Here is a 19,657-nt window from a genome sequence, read left to right as displayed (position 1 = left end):
ATTAAGTGCTGATTTGTTTTTGTTTTAAATTAATTAAATCTAACATTTATTGAACATTTGTTATATTATATACTCACAGCAAGAAGGTCTTGGGTTCCCTCAGTCGTCCCAGGACTTTCTGTGTGGAGTTTGCATGTTCTCCCCCTGTCTGCATGGGTTCTCTCGGGGTGCTCCCGCTTCCTCCCACTGTGACATGCAGGTAGCTTAATTGGTGACTCTAAATTGCCCTTATGTGTGATTGTGAGTGTGTATGGTTGTTTGTCTCTATGTGTCCGCCCTGTGATGAACTGATTACCTGGGTGTACTCTCGCCCAATGTCAGCTGGGATTGGCTCCAGCCCCAGCTCTGGAGATACAATTCCTCTGCTGACACTGATCTCTGACCTCCCCGTGGAGGCAAAAATAGAATTTCCCTTCAAAGAACAATAAAGACACCTGACACACCAAGAAAAAGAAAAAATAACAGTCAGTCACATACTCATCAACACTGTAAAACATACCAACAACAGGGCAATCCAATACTGTTTGATTGGAGAATACGGGTACTAAATTAATCATTATTCACATACTTTATTCCTTTAACATTACCCTTAAAGCATTCTGTGCTACCTTTAGCACAATAGCATAGCCTACATGTGACTGACAGAAATGATAAAATTTGCAAGATTCATGAAATCATAGTTTTTTACTAGGGATGCACAGATCCGATACAGGTATCAGATATCAGCCAGACTCACATAGCAGAATCGGATATCGGTGACAAGGTGGCCAATCTATTCAATTCAATTACACATGTACTACGTACACGTCTCGTATCACAGAAACACACGTTGCACTTGTCTCTGACTGCTTGCAACTTAAAGACACTTGTATGACGCCACAACAATTAACGCTACTCTTGTAATTTAACGGTGGCATAATATCTAAGACGGTCTTGTTTCATTGTCAGCTCCAGCCAAGATACAAGAATAAATAATTAATTCAGCTGTGTCTCGGATAGTTTCAAATGGACCTTCCATTGTATCATCTCAAGGAGGCTGCTGCTGACAGGTCACACGCCATGCCATGAACCCTTGCCACAGCCAATAAACATCAACACAGAGCTGTGTCTTGCTCTACCTGCAATGGCACTTGTGCCTCAGATCTTTTTCTCTTGATACTATTTATAAATGTTGTTTCATTGCCAGATTCACTCAAGATAAATAAAATACATGACCAATCATTCTGCTGTAGTAACATGAAAAATTTCTCTGTTTTTGTTCAGGTGTAGCAGGATGCTGTGCCAAGACCACCATCGCTCCTCTGGACAGAATCAAGATTCTTCTTCAAGCCCAGAACCCCCATTACAAACATCTAGGTGAAACATCAGCAGCTTAAACATGAAAAGCGAGTAAGTGTTTTCACTTTTTCACACATTTGTGCCACATGAGTGAATCTTGTGCTCTTTCTTTGCAGGAGTGTTATCCACTCTCAAAGCTGTGCCAAAGAAAGAGGGCTTCCTTGGCCTCTATAAGGGCAATGGGGCCATGATGGTCAGGATATTTCCTTATGGAGCTATCCAGTTCATGGCCTTTGACAATTATAAAAAGGTGCAGTATGTACTTTATTGTGGAATTACATTTTCAAAGGGCATAAAAACTGGATGAGTTTAGAGGTTGTTTAGGGAAATGTGATATCTGTTTATGTTTTATGGGTGAAATACAGTGCATTTTATGACCTGTGTAATGTTTTTATTGGTGAAACTGTTGACATTTGTTTCCTCCCTGCTGATGCTGATGATATTCCCTTCACAGCTGCTAAGTAAACAGATTGGGATCTCTGGACACATCCACCGCCTCATGGCAGGATCTATGGCAGGTAAGTTATCTTTCTCACTTATAAGACTTGAACTGAGTGCCAGTTGGATGTACTGCACTGGCATAGACATTGTGCTTATTGGTAGAGCATTTAGTGCCTTTTGTTCCTCTTGAATCATAGACTGTATTTACATCTGTCACTTCAGTACAAACATTCTCATAATGTGACAAATACTGTATCACCACAATGCAAGTAAGTGTCTTCGTAAGCCTTGTTATTGTGTGTTATTAAATCTTTAAAAATTGTATTGAAGTGGTCGGAAATTTGAATAAACATAAAGACAGTGGGAGAGAGTCATGAGCTGTGTGTTTCTGCCACGGTTGTTCTTTTGTTTCTGTGTTGTCAGGGATGACTGCGGTGATATTCACCTACCCTCTAGATGTGATCCGAGCCAGACTGGCCTTTCAGGTGACGGGAGAGCATCGCTACACTGGAATTGCCAATGCCTTCCACACCATCTACCTTAAGGTAGTGTGCTAGTGTCAAACAAACATTGCATCCTTTCATTAAAAATTAAAATTTTGTTTGTTGTTGTTAATGATGCATACTGTATCTACCTCTTACAATCAGACCTGTTTTTCTTTTTTGTAAAGGAAGGGGGCGTCCTGGGCTTCTATAGGGGACTAACTCCAACACTTATTGGAATGGCCCCTTATGCAGGTGATTTAGATTATTTTACACGTGTTTTCGCATATATGGTGTTCTTTGTGTTGCATTAGTTTGACTCTTTGCCTCCCACCCACTTTTATCTTCCAGGTTTCTCATTTTTCACGTTTGGCACCCTGAAGAGCCTCGGCTTGAAACATTTCCCAGAGCTGCTGGGACGCCCCTCCTCGGACAACCCTGATGTCCTCATTCTGAAAACCCGCGTTAACCTGCTCTGCGGAGGGATTGCCGGCGCCATCGCTCAGACAATATCGTAAGTGCTGTACGCAGGCAGCCAGCAAACTTCAAGCTCAAGGTTTACATTAATGATGATGACACAACATGCGGACTGGCTGGAGTTTGTTATTGATTACACCGAGTTTTAGATGGTTGTTGCATCTTCTCACTAGGTATCCCTTGGATGTGGCTAGGAGAAGAATGCAGTTAGGATCTGTGCTTCCTGACTCTGAGAAATGTGTGTAAGTATCACCAATGTTCCTACTTTCCATATTATGTTATACCATGATGTACTGCTGTACATTATACCTGTCAGCGTGTGCATTGTACTTGCATATGATAATGGTTCGACTAATTTTTTTTGCCGCTAGGTTCCTAGTATCATGGAAGAATGCTGTTATCATGTGTTTTAATGCTCAAAGTAGAGCTGGGCGAAATGGCCAAAAATGTTATTACTATAAAAACATTTCTTATCATTTGATATTGATATATGTCAAATCATTATTTCTTTCAAGTTTAAAGGCTGATTTTTGCGTCTGAATGAAAACTTAAGAAACCACATGGTTAATTGCGTCGTTAAACTTGTCAGAATGTGACAAACACTTGATTCCAAACGGTTGATCACTTCATAAATCTGAGGTAGAACATTCAAAAAAATTATGATAACATCTTCTTCCAACAAATATGATCCGTAAATCTTTTTTCAGTCCCTTTTTCCTCAACAAAATATATATTTTAATAGAAAAAATAAGTGATAATTTGTTATTCAAATTAATGGCGATATATCGAATATTTGTTATTGAGGAAAATTATATTGCGATAATTATCATTATTGTTTTATTGCCCAGCCCTAGCTCAGAGCGACGAGAAAACAATTGTTGCTCCATGTGGTCTGATTTGATTTGGGAGTTTTGCAGTGAAATTGTAATCTTATGGGTGAAATGAAGGAGAAATATTTGTAAGGGTGTGCTGTGATACTGAGGGTAATGATAGAGTTCAAAACTGCTCACACAGCCCAGTGCTGATTAACTTCACCACTTCATAGAAGTAATAGGTTAAATGCTCATCTAGCTACAGAATGAATTGGTACTCATGCATGTTCTGAAGAAGTCATTAGCGTAGCACTAATTGGGGGAGTTGTTTAGAAAATGAACCCGTTTACCGTAGCTTCAGCACGCTCTATAATATGGCGTCCTTGATAAATAATGTTCTACTGATGATGATGATGCTCTTTCTGTAGTGTTTTTTTAAATTAGAAAAAGCACGAGGAGCTCTGAAAGTTTGAATGCAACTGTTTTGGACATTAATTGAGGAGTTCCCTCTTAAAATAGTTCCACATTTGGTTTTGTAAGCAGAGTTTGATGAAGTGCGTGCTTACAACTGCAGAGAAAATTCCAGAGGCTGGGGCAGCTGTTTACATTAGATTAAATGTTAAAGCCCAAAACTTTAAGGAGCAGAATAGCAGCTGCAACAGCAACATACCGTTCATACCTGTACAAGTTTGGCAGTCCAAACACTGCACATTGTTCTTGCATTATCTGCTCTCCCTTGTTATTTAAGATTTTTTAAGAATGCTTTTTCAAGATCCAGTCCACCAATACATTGGTGCCATACAAAGTCATTTGTCTCCTACCCAAGACAAGTATGTTTGTGTTAATATGGCTGCTGTTCATCAAGGGGGATTAGTTTCCCATAGCACAGATGGACCTCAGCAACGAACAAGGATTTATCGTGTCTGTAATAATAATAATAAAATCTCAAAAAAAGGAAAAATAATAAATGTAAAAAAAACAACAACAGAAGGTTTCTATGTTTGTTTTCTATCATTCTAAAAAGTGTATAATTTCTTGTCTTGCACCCGAACAGATCACTGAGCAAGACACTGACCTATGTGTATAAGGAGTATGGGATCAAGAAAGGATTGTACCGAGGCCTTTCTCTGAACTACATCCGCTGTGTCCCCTCCCAGGCCGTGGCCTTTACCACCTATGAGTTCATGAAGCAGTTTCTCCACCTGAACTAGTCGTCGTTGTTATACCTTCCAAGTCTGCACCTGAGCCGGTACGCTCCGAGTCATTAAGCAGAACGACCTCAATGCTTCCTTTGTAGAGTCATCTGAGACTCACTTGCTACGTCTTAAACTCTTCCATTTGGGAACTGCCTTTTCCTTGAGCTCACTGAAGGCACCACGGTGGTCAGTTAAAGCTGAAAAGGGAAACCTTAACATCTGACAGTAAGGCGTTCCATGTTTGTCCTATCTCATTGCCTCTTACTTCCTGCTTTTGTGACTCGCCACCTCTTCAGAGAGGATTTACTCACGACATGTGGCTTGAATTTGAGCAACTCCCTCATCAGCGTCTCCATGGATGCTGCAGGGCAGCGGCGTCTTGGTTGGATGGCTCGGGGCAATGATACGCTCTTTAAAAATGTTGTTGGCAACACCATAACAACCCTCTGATTGTGTAGAAGCCCCCTCATTCACACAGCAAATACAGATGTCCACACACTCTCACTGAAGATGGACACCAGCCTAAAATGATCAAATTAGTAGTTTCTCTACAACTCAGTAATATAATAATATATAACTATAATATAGATAACAGATTTCTTCAAAATAATATGAAGGTTTATAATGTTTGTTTATTCAGGGCTTAGTTTTAAATGTATAGTGCAGCTTTGGGTTGCAGTATCTTTAGGAGAAATTGCTTTTTGTGTCTCTTTGCCTTTATCAGTTTAAAATCAGTACAACACAGTTCACCTGCAGGTTTTTATTTTTATTTTTAAAGATGTTGTGACCTGGGTGGAGCATGATTTCAGTTGAAGTAACTTCACATTTTATTGCCAAACCTTGAATAGAACAGTTACTGTCTGTAATTTCAATTGCTGAAAAATCTTAGTTGTGTCGTAGGGTTAATGTGCACTCAGATGTTTAGTCTGTAGCCTTGATGATACTGAATTATGTACACCCATGCTCAGCTGTGATCAGAAAGGTACTTCAAGTTGTTTAAGATGTCAGCTTTGTGACAAAATAGGGATGTAGTTCTGACATGTCTGGAGGGATACGTTTACCTGAAGGAACTCAGGAGAAATTTGCACTGTAACTTTTTTCTTCATTTATTTATTGATTTAGCGACCTGTTGCCACTGGGTGGCAGCATTGAATATATATTGCATTGTTTACCATCAGAGCATATGTCTCTTATGAATCACAAGTCAGATTAGGATCTTTATGATTTTTTTTCCAGTTTGCAAATTGGTGATTATAATATATGCAGTGTTTTTAACCCAGTTCAATCCAGGCTGTTTGGATGTATTGTCCCAGGTAGGCTGAACATAAATTACTGAATGAAAGTGTTTAATTCGAGCTGTAGTGCACCACAGACGTTTGCATGAGCCTCATCAGTTAGTTGTACAAGCATGGTTAGTTTTCAGCCTCTTGCCTTCCTCTGCATTCGATGTCTTACCCCACCAGAGTGATTAATGTGTTATATTAGTTTCTCCACACACTTCAGTTGATGCCTCAGCTTTTAGATCCCTATGTGTGAATTGGAGGAAATGAAAAGAGCAGATGCTTAAGATTGTTGTGACCCTTTAAAGTGAAGCGGTGTCTACATATGACCACTCATCACAATTTGTTTGTCCCCTCTAAACTTCTCAGATTGTCCCATTTGGACGACTACAGAGGTAAAACTGCCCCAAATTCCCCCCCAAAAGAAAAGTTCAAACACAGAAACATAAATTGTGCAGCAGAACACAATGTTTTTGTTCTTCTTTTGTATCCCAATTAATTCCTTTTCCCAGAGACAGTCCAGTAATTATGTATGTTCTGCAAAAAATCTATGACGTCTTCATATCCTCTATCCTGCAGTCAGCGGTTGTGAAGGTAAACTCTGTGTTGTTGCTCTTTAATTATATTGTGACCGCTCCGATTCATCATGTGAACCATTAGTGGGGTCCAGACCCCCAGGCTGGAAACTACTGCCTTAGAATATTGAAATATAAATTACGAGACAACTGAACACTTTGAAAGCTATTCACTGTAGAGGAAGTGGGGTGTCATAAAGGTCACCTCTTAGCTGCTCCTTATTTGGAAGGCTGCCACTCATCAACCAGTGCAAAAAGACTTTGCAAGAGTTCTGATTGGGAGTGCACCTCGGATGTACAATGAAAAAAGATATGCAGCATTGAAAACTGTAGACATGTACATTTTGATGCAGCTGGCACATTTGAAACCGTTAACACACACAACATTGAAACCAGAGTGTAAATTTCAGTACGTCTGTTCAGCTGCGACTTACCTTCGTCTAATAATTGGAAATCGCCTGGCTGCTCCAAACACCTCGATGCCTCGTGCGTGAAGGTGTTGTTGAACAAAAGTCTAAAAATCATATACATTATTTGACATGAACATATAATTCTCCCAAGTGTGAGTAAATAACAGACTTGCCAAGTGTATGTAACAATAATAAAGTATCTGACGGTGCCTGCCTGGGCTTAAGATCATAGTGACACGATCGCACTGGTGATAAGTGGAAGCCACCATTTGGCAAGCAAAATTGTTTTCATCAACATATCTGCTTTTTATGGTGCCACTCATTCATCTACAGTACTGCTCTGTACAGAAGCTTTCATTTCCAGCTCTGTTGATTTCCGTGTTTGCTTTCAAATACCTGCTCTTTCTCTGTTTTTAGTTCAAGAAAGTCTCCTATCAATCATTGAAGAACAGCTCATCTCTGTTCCTGCTGCTGATTGCAACAGATAATTATGTATGAAAAGGACTATTCAGATATTTATGTAAATGTAAGCTATGTAATAGTATGATGTACTACTTTATCAGGTTATGTTAGCTGTGACTGAAAGAAGATTTAGTTTGTATGTTATGAAAATGCCTTTTTTTGTTGTTCAGTTTTATGTACATGTTCAGCTTTGCCTGCCTTGCTTTTCATAGGCAGTGTGAATTACATTACATGTCACCTTAAAACAGCACCTGTGTTGTTTTTTTTGTCTGTCAGTGTGAACTCATGAATGACCTTGTCCCTTTCTGTCAGACCGGTACAGCCTTTTCTTTTTAACTGAGCGAGAACTTTGTGCTTCACATACAGATCCCCTATTAAAGTTGATTTTACAGTTTCATCTGAAAAAAAAAAAACGTGATGCATACTGTGATGCATTTGCATTTATTTCACTGATGCTGGAAAACACTACCTGTTGTTGTCTGATGTCACATAATAATTTGACTGGTAAATGTGATGTGTAAAAGATGTGTATGCTCACATGTTCCTTGTGGGTGTGTTTCATTTCCACATCATCAGTTAAATACAGTTAGACTGCCCAAATAAAAAACCCTGTCATTCTCTGTGTTTGTCTGTAATGCAGGAATTCATCCTGTTATGTTTTTATAAAACCCCCTCCTGTTTACAGAGAAAGTTCATTTGATATCAACTCCTGGCTCAAGATGCCTGTGGCCACATTCATGTCCGCACACTGGAAATCACCACTGATAACACACCTAGGAAGGATGGCCGAATCTGACCTCATTTGTGGGGGTGGAGATTATTCATATGACTGAGAGCTTGTCTGTGTCCCGCACCTCCCTCTTTTGTCTGATTACACACTTTCTTGGCATTTGTGCAAGCGAAATGGAGAGAAGTGAGAAGCGTACATCAGTGAAAGAAATACAGTTTTGAGCAAAAAGGGGAGACTTAACTTTGCTAAAATCTTGAGGCAAACTTTTTGTGGGGGGATAGAAATTCTTCTTCCTTTAGTTCTTTGTCTTCAGAGGGTGTTTGGACATTTTTGGAGTCCTCTTCGTCCCGTGTGACCACCATGCCTTGTTACACAGTGACTGTTTCCACAGGGAGCCAGTGGTTTGCAGGGACAGATGACTATATCTACATCACACTGGTGGGCACGGAGCGATGCAGTGAGAGAACATTGCTGGACAAACCTCTGTACAATGACTTTGAGAGGGGGGCGGTAAGTGATTTTACACTGCTGTGGAGCTGATGACTGTGTGACAAATACATTAATATGTATTTTCTGATGAATGATGAGCATTTACAAGTGCAGACAAACTGTGTGTGTTGAGATTGTTTTCGCAGGTTGCTGCAAAAGAGGAAGAAGTTACGACACAGGTGTATCTTGAGTCAGTTTTAACAATTTCATTATGGATCTCATCCACTTCTGGAAAGAAGAAGTTTACTCTAACAACATGTTTCCTGGTGTGAACATTACATATTTTTATTATCATATTTAATATTAGGTTTGTTATCTGTCGCAATATACTGCACACAAAATTGTGCAGGCCCCTCAACTATGTCACAAAAAGGTGTTCTTGATTAATTAAACTGCTGCTGTCAGTTTATTCTGCAGAGGCCGAGTCTAGTGACAGATTTGTTTCAAGTTACAAATATTGACTAAAGACGTTGAGATATATGTAAAGTAAGAGTAGTCTTTCACAATAAAGAAAATATAAAAGTCATAAAGAAATGGAGATTAAAGTAAATAGATTAAAGGAGGAAAGGATAAGTGTGAAACAGGTGTGATGGGGTACCAAAATTAAATTTTGCATCCACATCACATTCATTAACTTAGCTAAAATCGCTTGTTTTTTAATTACAATTAAATTTTGCCATTGGAAGTAAGATCTGAGATTTACCTATAAACTGCAAACCTGAATTATAAATTGAAAGGCAGATCATTACTACTACAATTTATGTGAACTGCTGTTTCATTACCTGAAAGTGAAATTCAAGTTTCTCACACATACATACATGCAGTGAAATGTGAAGTGTTTTACTGAACAATGAGACAAAACTAATGAAACACACCCGATTCAGTAAATTACCCTTTTTACCAGCAAATACTATTTATTAAGCCACTGACTAAATTGTAGGTGGACTCCTATGACGTGAGGGTTGGGGAGAACCTGGGTGAAATTGTGTTTGTGAAGATTGAGAAGAAGAAGTACTGGGTGCAGGATGACTGGTACTGCAGGTACGTCACAGTCAAGACCCCATCAGGAGACTATGTGGAGTTCCCCTGTTTCTGCTGGCTGGTGGATGACAAGGAAGTGGTGCTGCGGGCTGGAGGAGGTAGAGTCAGCTGTTCATTTTTTCAGCCTAACAGACTACCTGTGTCCTCCTTTCCATCAATCAGCGTCTGCAGTGAAAAACACAAGTTTAACAAACAAGCTTTGCTCCATGTCTTAATTCGTCATGTGTCTGTTGTAGCACGTCTGCCTCAGGATGATAAGACCAGCCTATTGAAGCAGCACAGACAAAAAGAGCTGGATATGAGGAGAAAAACCTACAGGCAAGTTCACTCTGCACTAGTGTTGCAGTACTCAAGACCGGTCTTAGTCTCAAATATTGGTCTTAAGACTACTTTTTGATGGTCTTGGTCTCGTCTCGGACTCAACTGCATTTGTACTCGGTCTTGTCTCGGTCTCAGACATTGATGACTCAGGATTTTATTTTAATACCAGTCAAGACCATAACTTTGGGAATATCAATAAATTGCTTGTGCATTGTCTGATTTATTTGTTAACATCCTAACTCTGATTGGTTGTAAAACGTTTTGATTCAAATGCAACCAGTAACCCTAATTAAAAATGTATTGTTACCCTTAACAACTGTCCCCCCTCCCCGCGATGGTAAGCACGGAAAAGGAGTGTTGACTAAAGATGCTTACATTGATTTCAGCTCTTAGTGTTTGTATGTGGGCGTTTTAATGGGATTGTGGATCTTTCAGATCAATTTGAGAAGTACCTATGATCTCGTTCCACATTTTATTGTGTGTCATGTAATGTGAGGAACTGGTCTTGGTCTTGACTCGGTCTTGGTCTCGACCTGGTCTCAGCCCCTAAAAGTCTTGGTCTTGTCTCGATAAACTCTGGTCTTGGTCTTGACTTGGTCTCGGTTTGGGCGGTCTTGACTACAACACTATTCTGCACATGCAGTTTGTGTGTTATAGGAGGCTGAGGCTGCTCACTTACAACTCTGCTGTCCTTTATAGATGGAAGGAGTGGCAGCCAGGCTTTCCTATGAGTATAGATGCCAACAGACACAAGGATTTGCCCCGGGACATCCAGTTCGACAGTGAGAAGGGAGTAGACTTTGTCCTGAACTACAGTAAAGCGTACGTGCTCTCTATAGCAGCCTGCTGAGTAAAGCTTGAACAGGTTCACAGTAGCTGTGAGTACAGCTGATCCCCCTGGAGCTTTAACCTCAGGGGTGTTTTTCAATGCAAAGCTTTGATCAGATGTTGAGCTCCAGCCTGATAACATGCTTCTATTTTCTGTACTCAGGATAACCTGGAAAAACAGAGATGTCATTGTGTGTTTATCAAAAAGGACATTTGCATCGCGCTTTTATGCAGGCGTGTGAGCACAATAACTGTTTGTATCATGCAGTAGTTAAAAAAAAAAAAGCGAAAAATTGCAGAAATGACAAATCTTTGAAAATGATGTATGATAATGTTTGATTTGTGAAAAGTATTGGAGATGGAAAAATGAGTCGTGCAGTTTCCCATAGTGAGTTTCAAAGGTGTTAACAGAAATGCTGCATCTCTGTGGACAGAAATTGTCCAAGAAAATTTGCATTTAATGCTACCTCCTGCTGCAAAAATTATCATAACTACACATACAGTATAACACATCATTTTATTTTCCAGAACTCATTTTAATAGCCGTGTTTGATTAACATATCTCCCGGAAATGCATCTGATTTCAGATACTTTGACCTTTTTGATATGTATGGTAACAAATATGATGTCTTAGGATAGTTGTATAGAACTATAAGAGTATAAGAATATTGAGGATGATAATGATGATAACCATGAATTTCCAGAATAGAGAACCTGTTTGTGAACCAGTTCATGCACATGTTCCAGTCGTCCTGGAGTGACTTCGCTGACTTTGAGAGTATCTTTGTGAGAATCAAAAACACAATATCAGGTCAGCCTCATATATAATATTACATTATATTATATTATATTGCATTTGCATTTAAATTTACCACTACAATACATTTATGTCATTCAGAGTACGTGATGCAACACTGGAAGGAGGACTTCATGTTCGGGTACCAATTTCTGAATGGTTGCAACCCCGTAATGATCCGCAAGTGCACCAAAATTCCTGAGAAGTTTCCCGTCACTCATGAGATGGTTTCTGTCAGCCTGGAGCGAGAGCTGATTCTGGAACAGGAAGTAGAGGTAGACATGGCTAGATCTGTTTCTGTGAATCTATTTTCCATTTCTAACATTCACGTTCAGCTCACAAAATTATGTCTCTCCTTAATTCTCCCACTTGCGGTACAATGTAAATCAATGGTCTGGCCCCAGGCAGGTAACATCTACATAGTAGACTACAAGGAGTTGGACGGCATCACTGCTAACCGCACAGACCCGTGCACACTGCAGTACCTGGCGGCTCCAGTGTGTCTGCTCTACAAGAATGCTCATAACAAGATCCTGCCCATAGCCATACAGGTACGGTGATGTTGAGCAACAGCAGGTGTGCTTTGCACCATGAGGGAAACATTTCCTTTTCCAGCTGACATTTCAGTATAAATCCACTTCTCCTCTTTTCCCTGCTTCTCCCTCGTTCTCTGTCAAGCTCAAGCAGACTCCAGGTGAAGACAACCCCATCTTCCTGCCCACTGATGGTCAGTATGACTGGCTGCTGGCGAAGATCTGGGTCCGCTCGGCTGACTTCCATTACCACCAGAATATCACGCACCTGCTCAGGACTCATCTCATGACAGAGGTTTTTGCCATTGCCATGTACAGGCAGCTCCCTGCCGTTCACCCTGTGTATAAGGTAAAACTCTGGCTCATGAATTGACTGATCGATTTACTGGCTGATTGATTCGTTCATGGATTGATGTTCCTTCTCCCAGCTGCTCATTCCACACATCCGTTTTACCATTGCTATCAACACCAAGGCCAGAGAGCAGCTCATCTGTGAGTGTGGTATCTTTGACAAGGTGAGTTTGTGGAGGTGTAGAAGAGCGGCAGCAGAAGAGGGAGGGGAGTGAGAAAGAACGTGGGGTGACTGTTTCTGTTCAAATGTAATGAGAGAGAAAAAGAGATAGGAAAGGAGGCAAAAGACACAGAAAAAGAGCCCACAAAAGTAGCGTTATCTGTATTATACTGGACACAATTAAGGAGCACCTAGGTCACAACATGAAAAAGTCAACAACAAACTTACAGTTCAATGAGGCTTTTATTTTTGAGATAAAAGACAATGACAGTCTCACAGTTACATGTCGAAAATGTATGTGGTTTTGGTGTTGGACACAGTGCATTCAGTAATGCACACTCAACCACATGCATACATAGAAGTAGGAGAACACAGTCATCATCTGCACGAATAATGAGTGACATGTGTGATGATGCTGTATCTTCTCTATCCTTATCAAGGCAAACGCAACAGGTGGAGGCGGTCATGTCCAGCTGATTCAGAAGGCCATGAAGTCTTTGACCTTCAGGTCTCTGTGCTTCCCGGACGCAATCAAGGCCCGCGGCATGGACAACACGGAAGAGATGCCCACCTACTTCTACAGAGACGATGGTTGCAGGGTGTGGGAGGCCACCAAGAGGTGAGGCACAACTCTTTCATATAGTCATTATAGACGGCACTGATGAACAGTTTGTGTTTGAGGGAGCGAAAACAGTCATAACAAAAGGATAAACAGTGAGAGGTGTGGGAACATTTCTACCTTAGTGTGTGTGTGAGTGAGTGACAGAATTTCAAAGGGAGAGAAGTTACAACATTTTTTTAATTTCCTCTATGCTGTCTTTTTTTTTTTCTGGCAGTTTTGTGTCTGATGTGGTGCATATTTACTACACCAGCGATGAGAAGTTGCAGGAAGACGTAGAAATCCAGGCCTTCATTAAAGATGTGTGCAGCTTCGGTATGCAGGACTTCGATTTCTGTGGTGGGTGCACATTACAGACGTTCTATTGTATCATTCTTCTTTTAGCATTGCAACAACAATCAAAATGCAACTGATACATAAATTTAATCTGGAAAAGATAGTCATGAGAGGGACCAGACAGCATTAAAATTGAAATCTGTTCTGTCACAGACAATTGGTTTGAGGGGGAAGATAGGAAGTTGACGCTGTTACTAACTGAGCCCCAGTGTTGTAATACCCTTCCTGCATTTCAACATTACATATATGAGTACAAGGCTTTTTTAAACAGCAACACTTGCAAAAGAAGAAAAAGCGGGGTCTGTGTAAAGATCTAAGCTCACTTTGTCAATTCTCTCTGTGCACAGAGTTTCCCAAGTCCCTGAAAACACGTGAGGAGCTGACAGAGTATCTGACGGTCATCGTGTTTACTGCTTCAGCCCAACATGCAGCAGTCAACTTTGGACAGGCAAGTAATACATAATCCGGAACCTGGCAATACATTTTTTATTTTATAAGATTGATTTCAAGTAATAAAATATTATAAAAATGACATGCTGGCCTTACAGTTGTGTGTAGTACAATATGAATTTTTGTAGATTACGGTAGTTGAAAAGCATTATGCATAGTTGTGAAGTTCAACAAACGGTTTGTGTGTGAGCTCACATGTACACAGTAATGGAGGAAGTACTCATATCCTTAACCCAAGTAAAATAACCAGAACAACTGTGTAAAAATACTCCACAACATGTAAAAATCATTCATTCAGAGTCCTACTAGAGGTAAAGTACAGAATTATTATCAGCAAAATGTACTTAAAATATCAAAAGTAACAGTATTGGTTCTGCAAAAAATGGCCCCTGGGACTGATATATTATTACAAAAGACATTATTATTATTGCAAGTTTTAACTAATTTATATACAGTAATGCGGTTTAGACCAGTGATGCCCAAACAAGGGGTCAGTCCCCCTCCAGCGGGTCACAACTGAATATAATGGATCATGAGATGATTAATGAGGCAGGAAATACAAAAGAAAACACAGTTCTGCTACACAAACCTGTATTGATAGGTCTTCATTTTTTCTGGTATTTGCATTTTTGTGAATTATCAGATAATTGCCTCTTCATCCAGAAATGGATTGCATTTTACAAGCTTATCCAAATAAAATGTGTGTAATATGTAAATCTGTAATGTAACTAAAACTGTCAGATAAATGTAGTGTAGTAATGTAGTCCTTGAGTAAATGCACCGCATGCCACCACTGCATGCACACGCTGTGTCTTTTTTGTATATTGTGTAGTATGACTGGTGTTCCTGGATCCCCAACGCTCCATCTACCATGCGAAGACCCCCGCCCCAAGAGAAGGGCATTGCAGATGTGAACTTGATCATCGAGAGCCTCCCTGATCGTGGACGTTCCAGCTGGCACCTGGGGGCCGTCTGGGCCCTCAGCCAGTACCAGGAGAATGAGGTATGAAGAGGGCACAAACACACAGGCAATCATTCACACACTTACACACACACATCTTGGTACAGACTGGGTTGTTCTGAGGATCAGCTAAAACAAATATTAAGTTTGATACACTTATTTTCCAAGACACGTCCCTCTACTTCTGCTTTTTTTCCTTGTAGTGTGCCTCCGGGCTGAATGACCCGTCTTCCCTCTCTCCCTGCAGCTGTACCTGGGCATGTATCCTGATGAGCACTTCACAGAGAAGCCAGTGAAGGCAGCCATGGAGAAATTCAGGAAGCAGCTGGTGGAGATAACCAGCTGCATCAAGACGAGGAACGAGGGAAAGAGGCTGCCTTACTACAACATGTCCCCCGATAAAATCCCAAACAGTGTCGCTGTTTGAGGAATAAAAACTCACTTCATTCATAATACAATGAAGTTCTGGTGATATTAGTTAGCAGTCCAAATACGCTGTTAGAAAAACTCTGTCTGCCTTGTGTGATTTTGATACTTTGATACTACCACAAATTTGCTTCTTGATAGTTTTGTTGTCACTTATTTAGGTGAAAATTGGTTAAAATGTTATTGCATGAATTTGCTGCCAATTAAAATGTTTTTATTTGTAGCTGCATTGTGTAATTTCTATCAGCTCCTTTTTCGGGAGTGCAAAACAGAAGACGTCAGCCACCCCTGAATGAAAAGTTAAACTGATAACACTCATGCAACATTAACCTTTTCAAATATTTTGCAATAGTGTTACTAAAAAATCAATTTAAATTCAGAGCGCATGATTTAGTATAAGTATTTAAAAAGACACAAAGCGTTAAAAGTAACTTAATTTTTATTTGGTTGTTCTTTTTAATTCTACATACTTTTGTTCAATAATGGGTAGTTAAACTGAAAACACATCAATATTTCTTTTAAAAACAAACAAAGTACTTTTACCAAATTCTTTACAGTTACTATTTCAAAGTAAATTCACAGACACACTTGTGGAATGATATCATAAGACAGGGAAACAGTCATATATGTTCAAGTCCAGTCAGTAGTAAACGAATGTAGCTTTATGCAAGTTACACTATTCCCAGACAAGATAAAATGTAAGCGACAGGGTAAAGACAGATAGAAAAATTTTGACTTAAACCTAAAATACTGGGACAGTGAGGCAGAGAAAGTACTTTTCCCTCTCAATCGATGTCCTGCTCAATAGAATTACACAATAGAGAAATAAGATCATGGTGATAAACACCAAGAAAGTAAAAGAAAAAGCTGCTCTCAGAGAGAATTATGCCTGCTTGTAAAAGAGTCCTAAAGTGGTCTCAATCTTCATCTAGACTACATCATCTCTTTCTCAGACTTCATGAAAGGAGCCAGCTCCTATGAGTAGAGAGTTAAAAAAAAAAAAAAAAAAAGTCTATAATCTCCAGTCCATCTTTAAATCTTACTATACGTCTGAATGTTCCACGTTGTTTTTATGTGGAACACATGAAATGTTTGAATTTGATGCTATGAATAAATGTCTGTATTCTGCATATTTAAAACAAAATTCATCAAGCAATTTAAAAAGCCAGAAGGAAGAGCAGATATTCACATTAAGGTCGAGCAACCAAGTCTTTTTTTTTTTTTTTACAAGTTTAATATCTAAATGACAAACTTAAACGCAAAACAAAAAGCCTGGGGGGAAAAAAAAAGTGTAAGTTGCATAAAATTACTTATGAAAGGGGATTTTTAAATGAACAAGTTGTACTCTGTTTTCTTTTAAAAATAAATACAACACAAAATAAAGAAATAATGATTTTATACCCAGAGGAAACCCTGGACATTAAACACCATTACATAACTATATAATAGAATAACAACAAAAAGGGTAATTGCACTTTTTATCTGTCTAATTGCACTGAGCCTCGTGGGTATTGAAGTTTCAGAGAAGCTTCTCATTACTAGGTCTTAATCCAACTTGACACACAACAGCTCCCTCGGCTCATATTATGTATTAAAATTATGTTAGACTCCAGATCTCAAGTCACCATGGGGCGTATACACACATACAGTATGCACTGTTGCAAAAAACAAAGCGCAGATTTCATTTATTGCTGCTGCTGAGCAGTCATGGTCAGATGTGGTTGGACCATCGGTGTTCACAGACAGTATATCAAAGACTAGTTTTTAAAAATGTGTGTGTTGCTGGAATGGCTGTGAGGCTCAACATGAGCCTGGCATTGCTGTGCTCCCACATACACAAAAGCCCAAAACACATTGCTCTGAGAAATCAACTGCTGCCTACCGCAGACTGCAACTAGAGCTTCACAACAGCAGGTGGCGCACTAGTCAGCTTGTCAATGAGGGATATTGATACGGATGCTGTAAATCTGTCACAGGCAGCAAATGTATGGAAGCATTACTTGCTTTTATTGTAAAATAAATTATCTGTTTGTTGATGCATGAGAGTGACCTACAATAAATGACTGAAATAATGCAGTTACAGTATTTATGCTGTGCTTCTTCAGGTGTTGGAAAAACTTGTCTGATTTGAGCCACATAAGGCACAAATGAGAGGCAAAGCACTAGCTGTCTTTGTGCTTGAATGCTAAAATAGACATCCTCCACCATGTGATATGAGTCTGGCAAGAAGAAACAAGACATGTACCGGTGATGATCCTATCTAAAATGAATTTTTACAAGGGGACAGTAAAAGTAATTAGTATACGTCGCGTCTAAACAGATCTCACATCTTATACACTGTGCTGAAGTGTGTCAGCATAACTGAAGAGATTGATTGTAAATGTGCAGACATGCAGAGCAAAAATGAGCCTGAAGCGTTTTTTAAGCAGTTAAATTTAAATACACACAGTTACAGTCTGCCTGGTTTTTAATCAAAACTATCAATTTGGGGTCAATCAATTACCACCTGCACAATGGGAGCGATGGGAGGAAAGACTGAAAATAGGCAGCTGTAGATTTCTCAAGGCGTATCCCGTGACTAAGCAAACAAATCAACATATTAAAAACTGCACAAGGAATATCACACTGTCATTCGCAGGATAAAAAAAACACGAGCAACACCGTTTGTCCAAAGGCTCTCGTTTATGATCATGGAAATGATCTCCTGTGACAGTAAAAATGTTTGTTTTTTTTAAATTTTATTTTATTTTTATAATCTTTTTTTTAAAAAAAGTTTACATTCTCAAAGCCTTCAGTAATTTCACGTTGGGGTAAAGAAGTCATGTGGCTGGATTTCCCCATCTGCATTAGAGCTATGAGCCTGACATCATTCTCAAACCTTGCCTTTTTCCTGTTCTGACTATAACACTCAAATGTTTCTTCAGCATGATTCCACTTTTTAACCCCAATTCCTTTTTTGTCATAAATGGGAGGATTAATATATGTGTATGAGGAAATGCAATGTCAAATAAAACAGGAAACAAACATTTCCAATTTTGAGCGTGCTCTCCCCCATGTACAAGACTATACGACTTAATTCATATTAAAGACAAAAAAAGGAGCAAAGAGAAAGGGAGGGGGATTTGTTTTGGGAACTAAAAAACAAAAGTGCTTCGATGCTTGTCCAGATCAAGGCCTGATCGGATTCAGACCAGCAACACAGATGGCAGTAGCTGGAATGTTCCAGAGATCCGATGTGCGGCGCTACATACTGATCCACGGCAGGTTAGCCCAAGACTCACAGGAGGTAAAAACGAACAAATCTAACAAACTCACAAGTAAACAAACCACACATCAGAGACGTGTAGACCTCCGGAGCGTTTGGGAGTCCTTTCGTCTCAGTCTTGCTCTCCCAGAGGTGTACATAAAAGGGTGTGTGTGTGTGTGTGTGTGTGTGTGTGTGTGTGTGTGTGTGTGTGTAATATATATATATATAGTGGTATGCTCCAGGCCTCTTCACAAATTTACACAAGTCAGTAAATTCTGTCTGGTCCTGGGAAAAGAAAGAGGCGAGTGTGTGGATTGAGGGCGCAGGTTGAGGGAGGAATAAGGTATGATAGGAGGAATGTGGATAGAAGAAGACACAAGGTCTTGGTCCGTCTGTCTCTGTGGATGGAGTTTCAGGAATATTAGATGACCAGGAGGAGGACGGTGGGTCGGTCGGGCATCAGGAAAAGGGGAGGGTCTTGTCGTTCCTCAGCCACAGAGCATTTCCACAACTGCTGCCTGTTTGTGTGTGTATAAGTAGGACAACCAATGGCATGGAGTGGTCAGACATGGAGCACTTCCAAACTGTAGTCCTCTGTCTCTGTGTACTGGGAGGAGTTTGTGTCCGACTGGGTTGGGGCCAGAGCCTCCTTGTTATCGAGACTTGGCTCCAATAGAGGCGGCTTCTCCAGCGCCAGCTTTTTACACGTATCTGGCCGGTTCTGGACGTATATGACCCGGTTGTAAGCCTTGAGTCTCCTCCATAGATGAATGTAGACTTTGCACTGGACATACATAAACACCAGTCCACCCGTGAAGCCGATGGCCACCACCACCAGCTTGGTCCAGAAAGGCCATTCAAGGATCCCTGAGGACCAGAGGACAAACAGAGAAACA

At 40.0% G+C, this 19,657-nt stretch overlaps 3 protein-coding genes across 13 annotated transcripts in view; 2 read left to right on the top strand and 1 right to left on the bottom strand.

Moving 5' to 3' along the window:
- slc25a16 (solute carrier family 25 member 16) overlaps positions 1 to 8,093 on the top strand; it is a 59,262-nt gene extending 51,169 nt beyond the window's left edge. For 5 of the 6 annotated variants that reach the window (XM_046069961.1, XM_046069964.1, XM_046069963.1 and 2 more), the window contains 8 exons: positions 1,264 to 1,356; positions 1,455 to 1,588; positions 1,793 to 1,856; positions 2,203 to 2,324; positions 2,450 to 2,516; positions 2,613 to 2,775; positions 2,912 to 2,980; positions 4,605 to 8,093. In XM_046069961.1, coding sequence (XP_045925917.1) covers positions 1,264 to 1,356; positions 1,455 to 1,588; positions 1,793 to 1,856; positions 2,203 to 2,324; positions 2,450 to 2,516; positions 2,613 to 2,775; positions 2,912 to 2,980; positions 4,605 to 4,761 — 869 coding nt within the window. In that variant the 3' untranslated portion in view covers positions 4,762 to 8,093. The remainder of the gene's footprint in view (positions 1 to 1,263; positions 1,357 to 1,454; positions 1,589 to 1,792; positions 1,857 to 2,202; positions 2,325 to 2,449; positions 2,517 to 2,612; positions 2,776 to 2,911; positions 2,981 to 4,604) is intronic. The other variant, XM_046069962.1, reaches the window with a different exon arrangement.
- Positions 8,094 to 8,400: 307 nt separating this feature from the next.
- Positions 8,401 to 15,737, top strand: alox5a (arachidonate 5-lipoxygenase a). 2 transcript variants are annotated; one of them, XM_046071485.1, is made up of 14 exons: positions 8,401 to 8,713; positions 9,633 to 9,831; positions 9,970 to 10,051; positions 10,754 to 10,876; positions 11,587 to 11,693; positions 11,781 to 11,953; positions 12,083 to 12,229; positions 12,357 to 12,560; positions 12,640 to 12,726; positions 13,163 to 13,341; positions 13,559 to 13,680; positions 14,025 to 14,125; positions 14,960 to 15,130; positions 15,336 to 15,737. In XM_046071485.1, exons 1-14 carry the CDS (start codon positions 8,564 to 8,566, stop codon positions 15,513 to 15,515), a joined length of 2,025 nt encoding a protein of 674 aa, XP_045927441.1. In that variant the 5' UTR covers positions 8,401 to 8,563; the 3' UTR covers positions 15,516 to 15,737. The 2 variants fall into 2 exon arrangements, with proteins under 2 accessions (XP_045927441.1, XP_045927440.1); XM_046071484.1 differs by having other exon boundaries at positions 9,633 to 10,051.
- A 198-nt stretch (positions 15,738 to 15,935) lies between these two features.
- The window catches only part of march8 (membrane-associated ring finger (C3HC4) 8), a 79,033-nt gene continuing 75,311 nt past the window's right edge, over positions 15,936 to 19,657 (bottom strand). For all 5 annotated transcript variants that reach the window (XM_046070573.1, XM_046070572.1, XM_046070574.1 and 2 more), the window contains one exon: positions 15,936 to 19,628. In XM_046070573.1, the coding sequence (XP_045926529.1) occupies positions 19,324 to 19,628 (305 nt within the window). In that variant the 3' untranslated portion in view covers positions 15,936 to 19,323. The remainder of the gene's footprint in view (positions 19,629 to 19,657) is intronic.

Source organism: Micropterus dolomieu, linkage group LG15, assembly GCF_021292245.1.
Source record: "Micropterus dolomieu isolate WLL.071019.BEF.003 ecotype Adirondacks linkage group LG15, ASM2129224v1, whole genome shotgun sequence".
Taxonomy (NCBI): domain Eukaryota; kingdom Metazoa; phylum Chordata; class Actinopteri; order Centrarchiformes; family Centrarchidae; genus Micropterus; species Micropterus dolomieu.
Note: the sequence above shows the minus strand (reverse complement) of the source record. Positions and strands in the feature narration are given on the sequence as shown.

What these genes read in the sequence shown, in the direction of transcription:
- alox5a (XM_046071484.1), top strand. Translation starts at nt 8,564, where the DNA reads ATGCCTTGTTACACAGTGACTGTTTCCACAGGGAGCCAGTGGTTTGCA. An exon ending in TCCTGCCCATAGCCATACAG is followed by an intron (nt 12,230 to 12,356) that starts GTACGGTGATGT and finishes TTCTCTGTCAAG; the next exon opens with CTCAAGCAGACTCCAGGTGA. An exon ending in GCAGGACTTCGATTTCTGTG is followed by an intron (nt 13,681 to 14,024) that starts GTGGGTGCACAT and finishes CTCTGTGCACAG; the next exon opens with AGTTTCCCAAGTCCCTGAAA.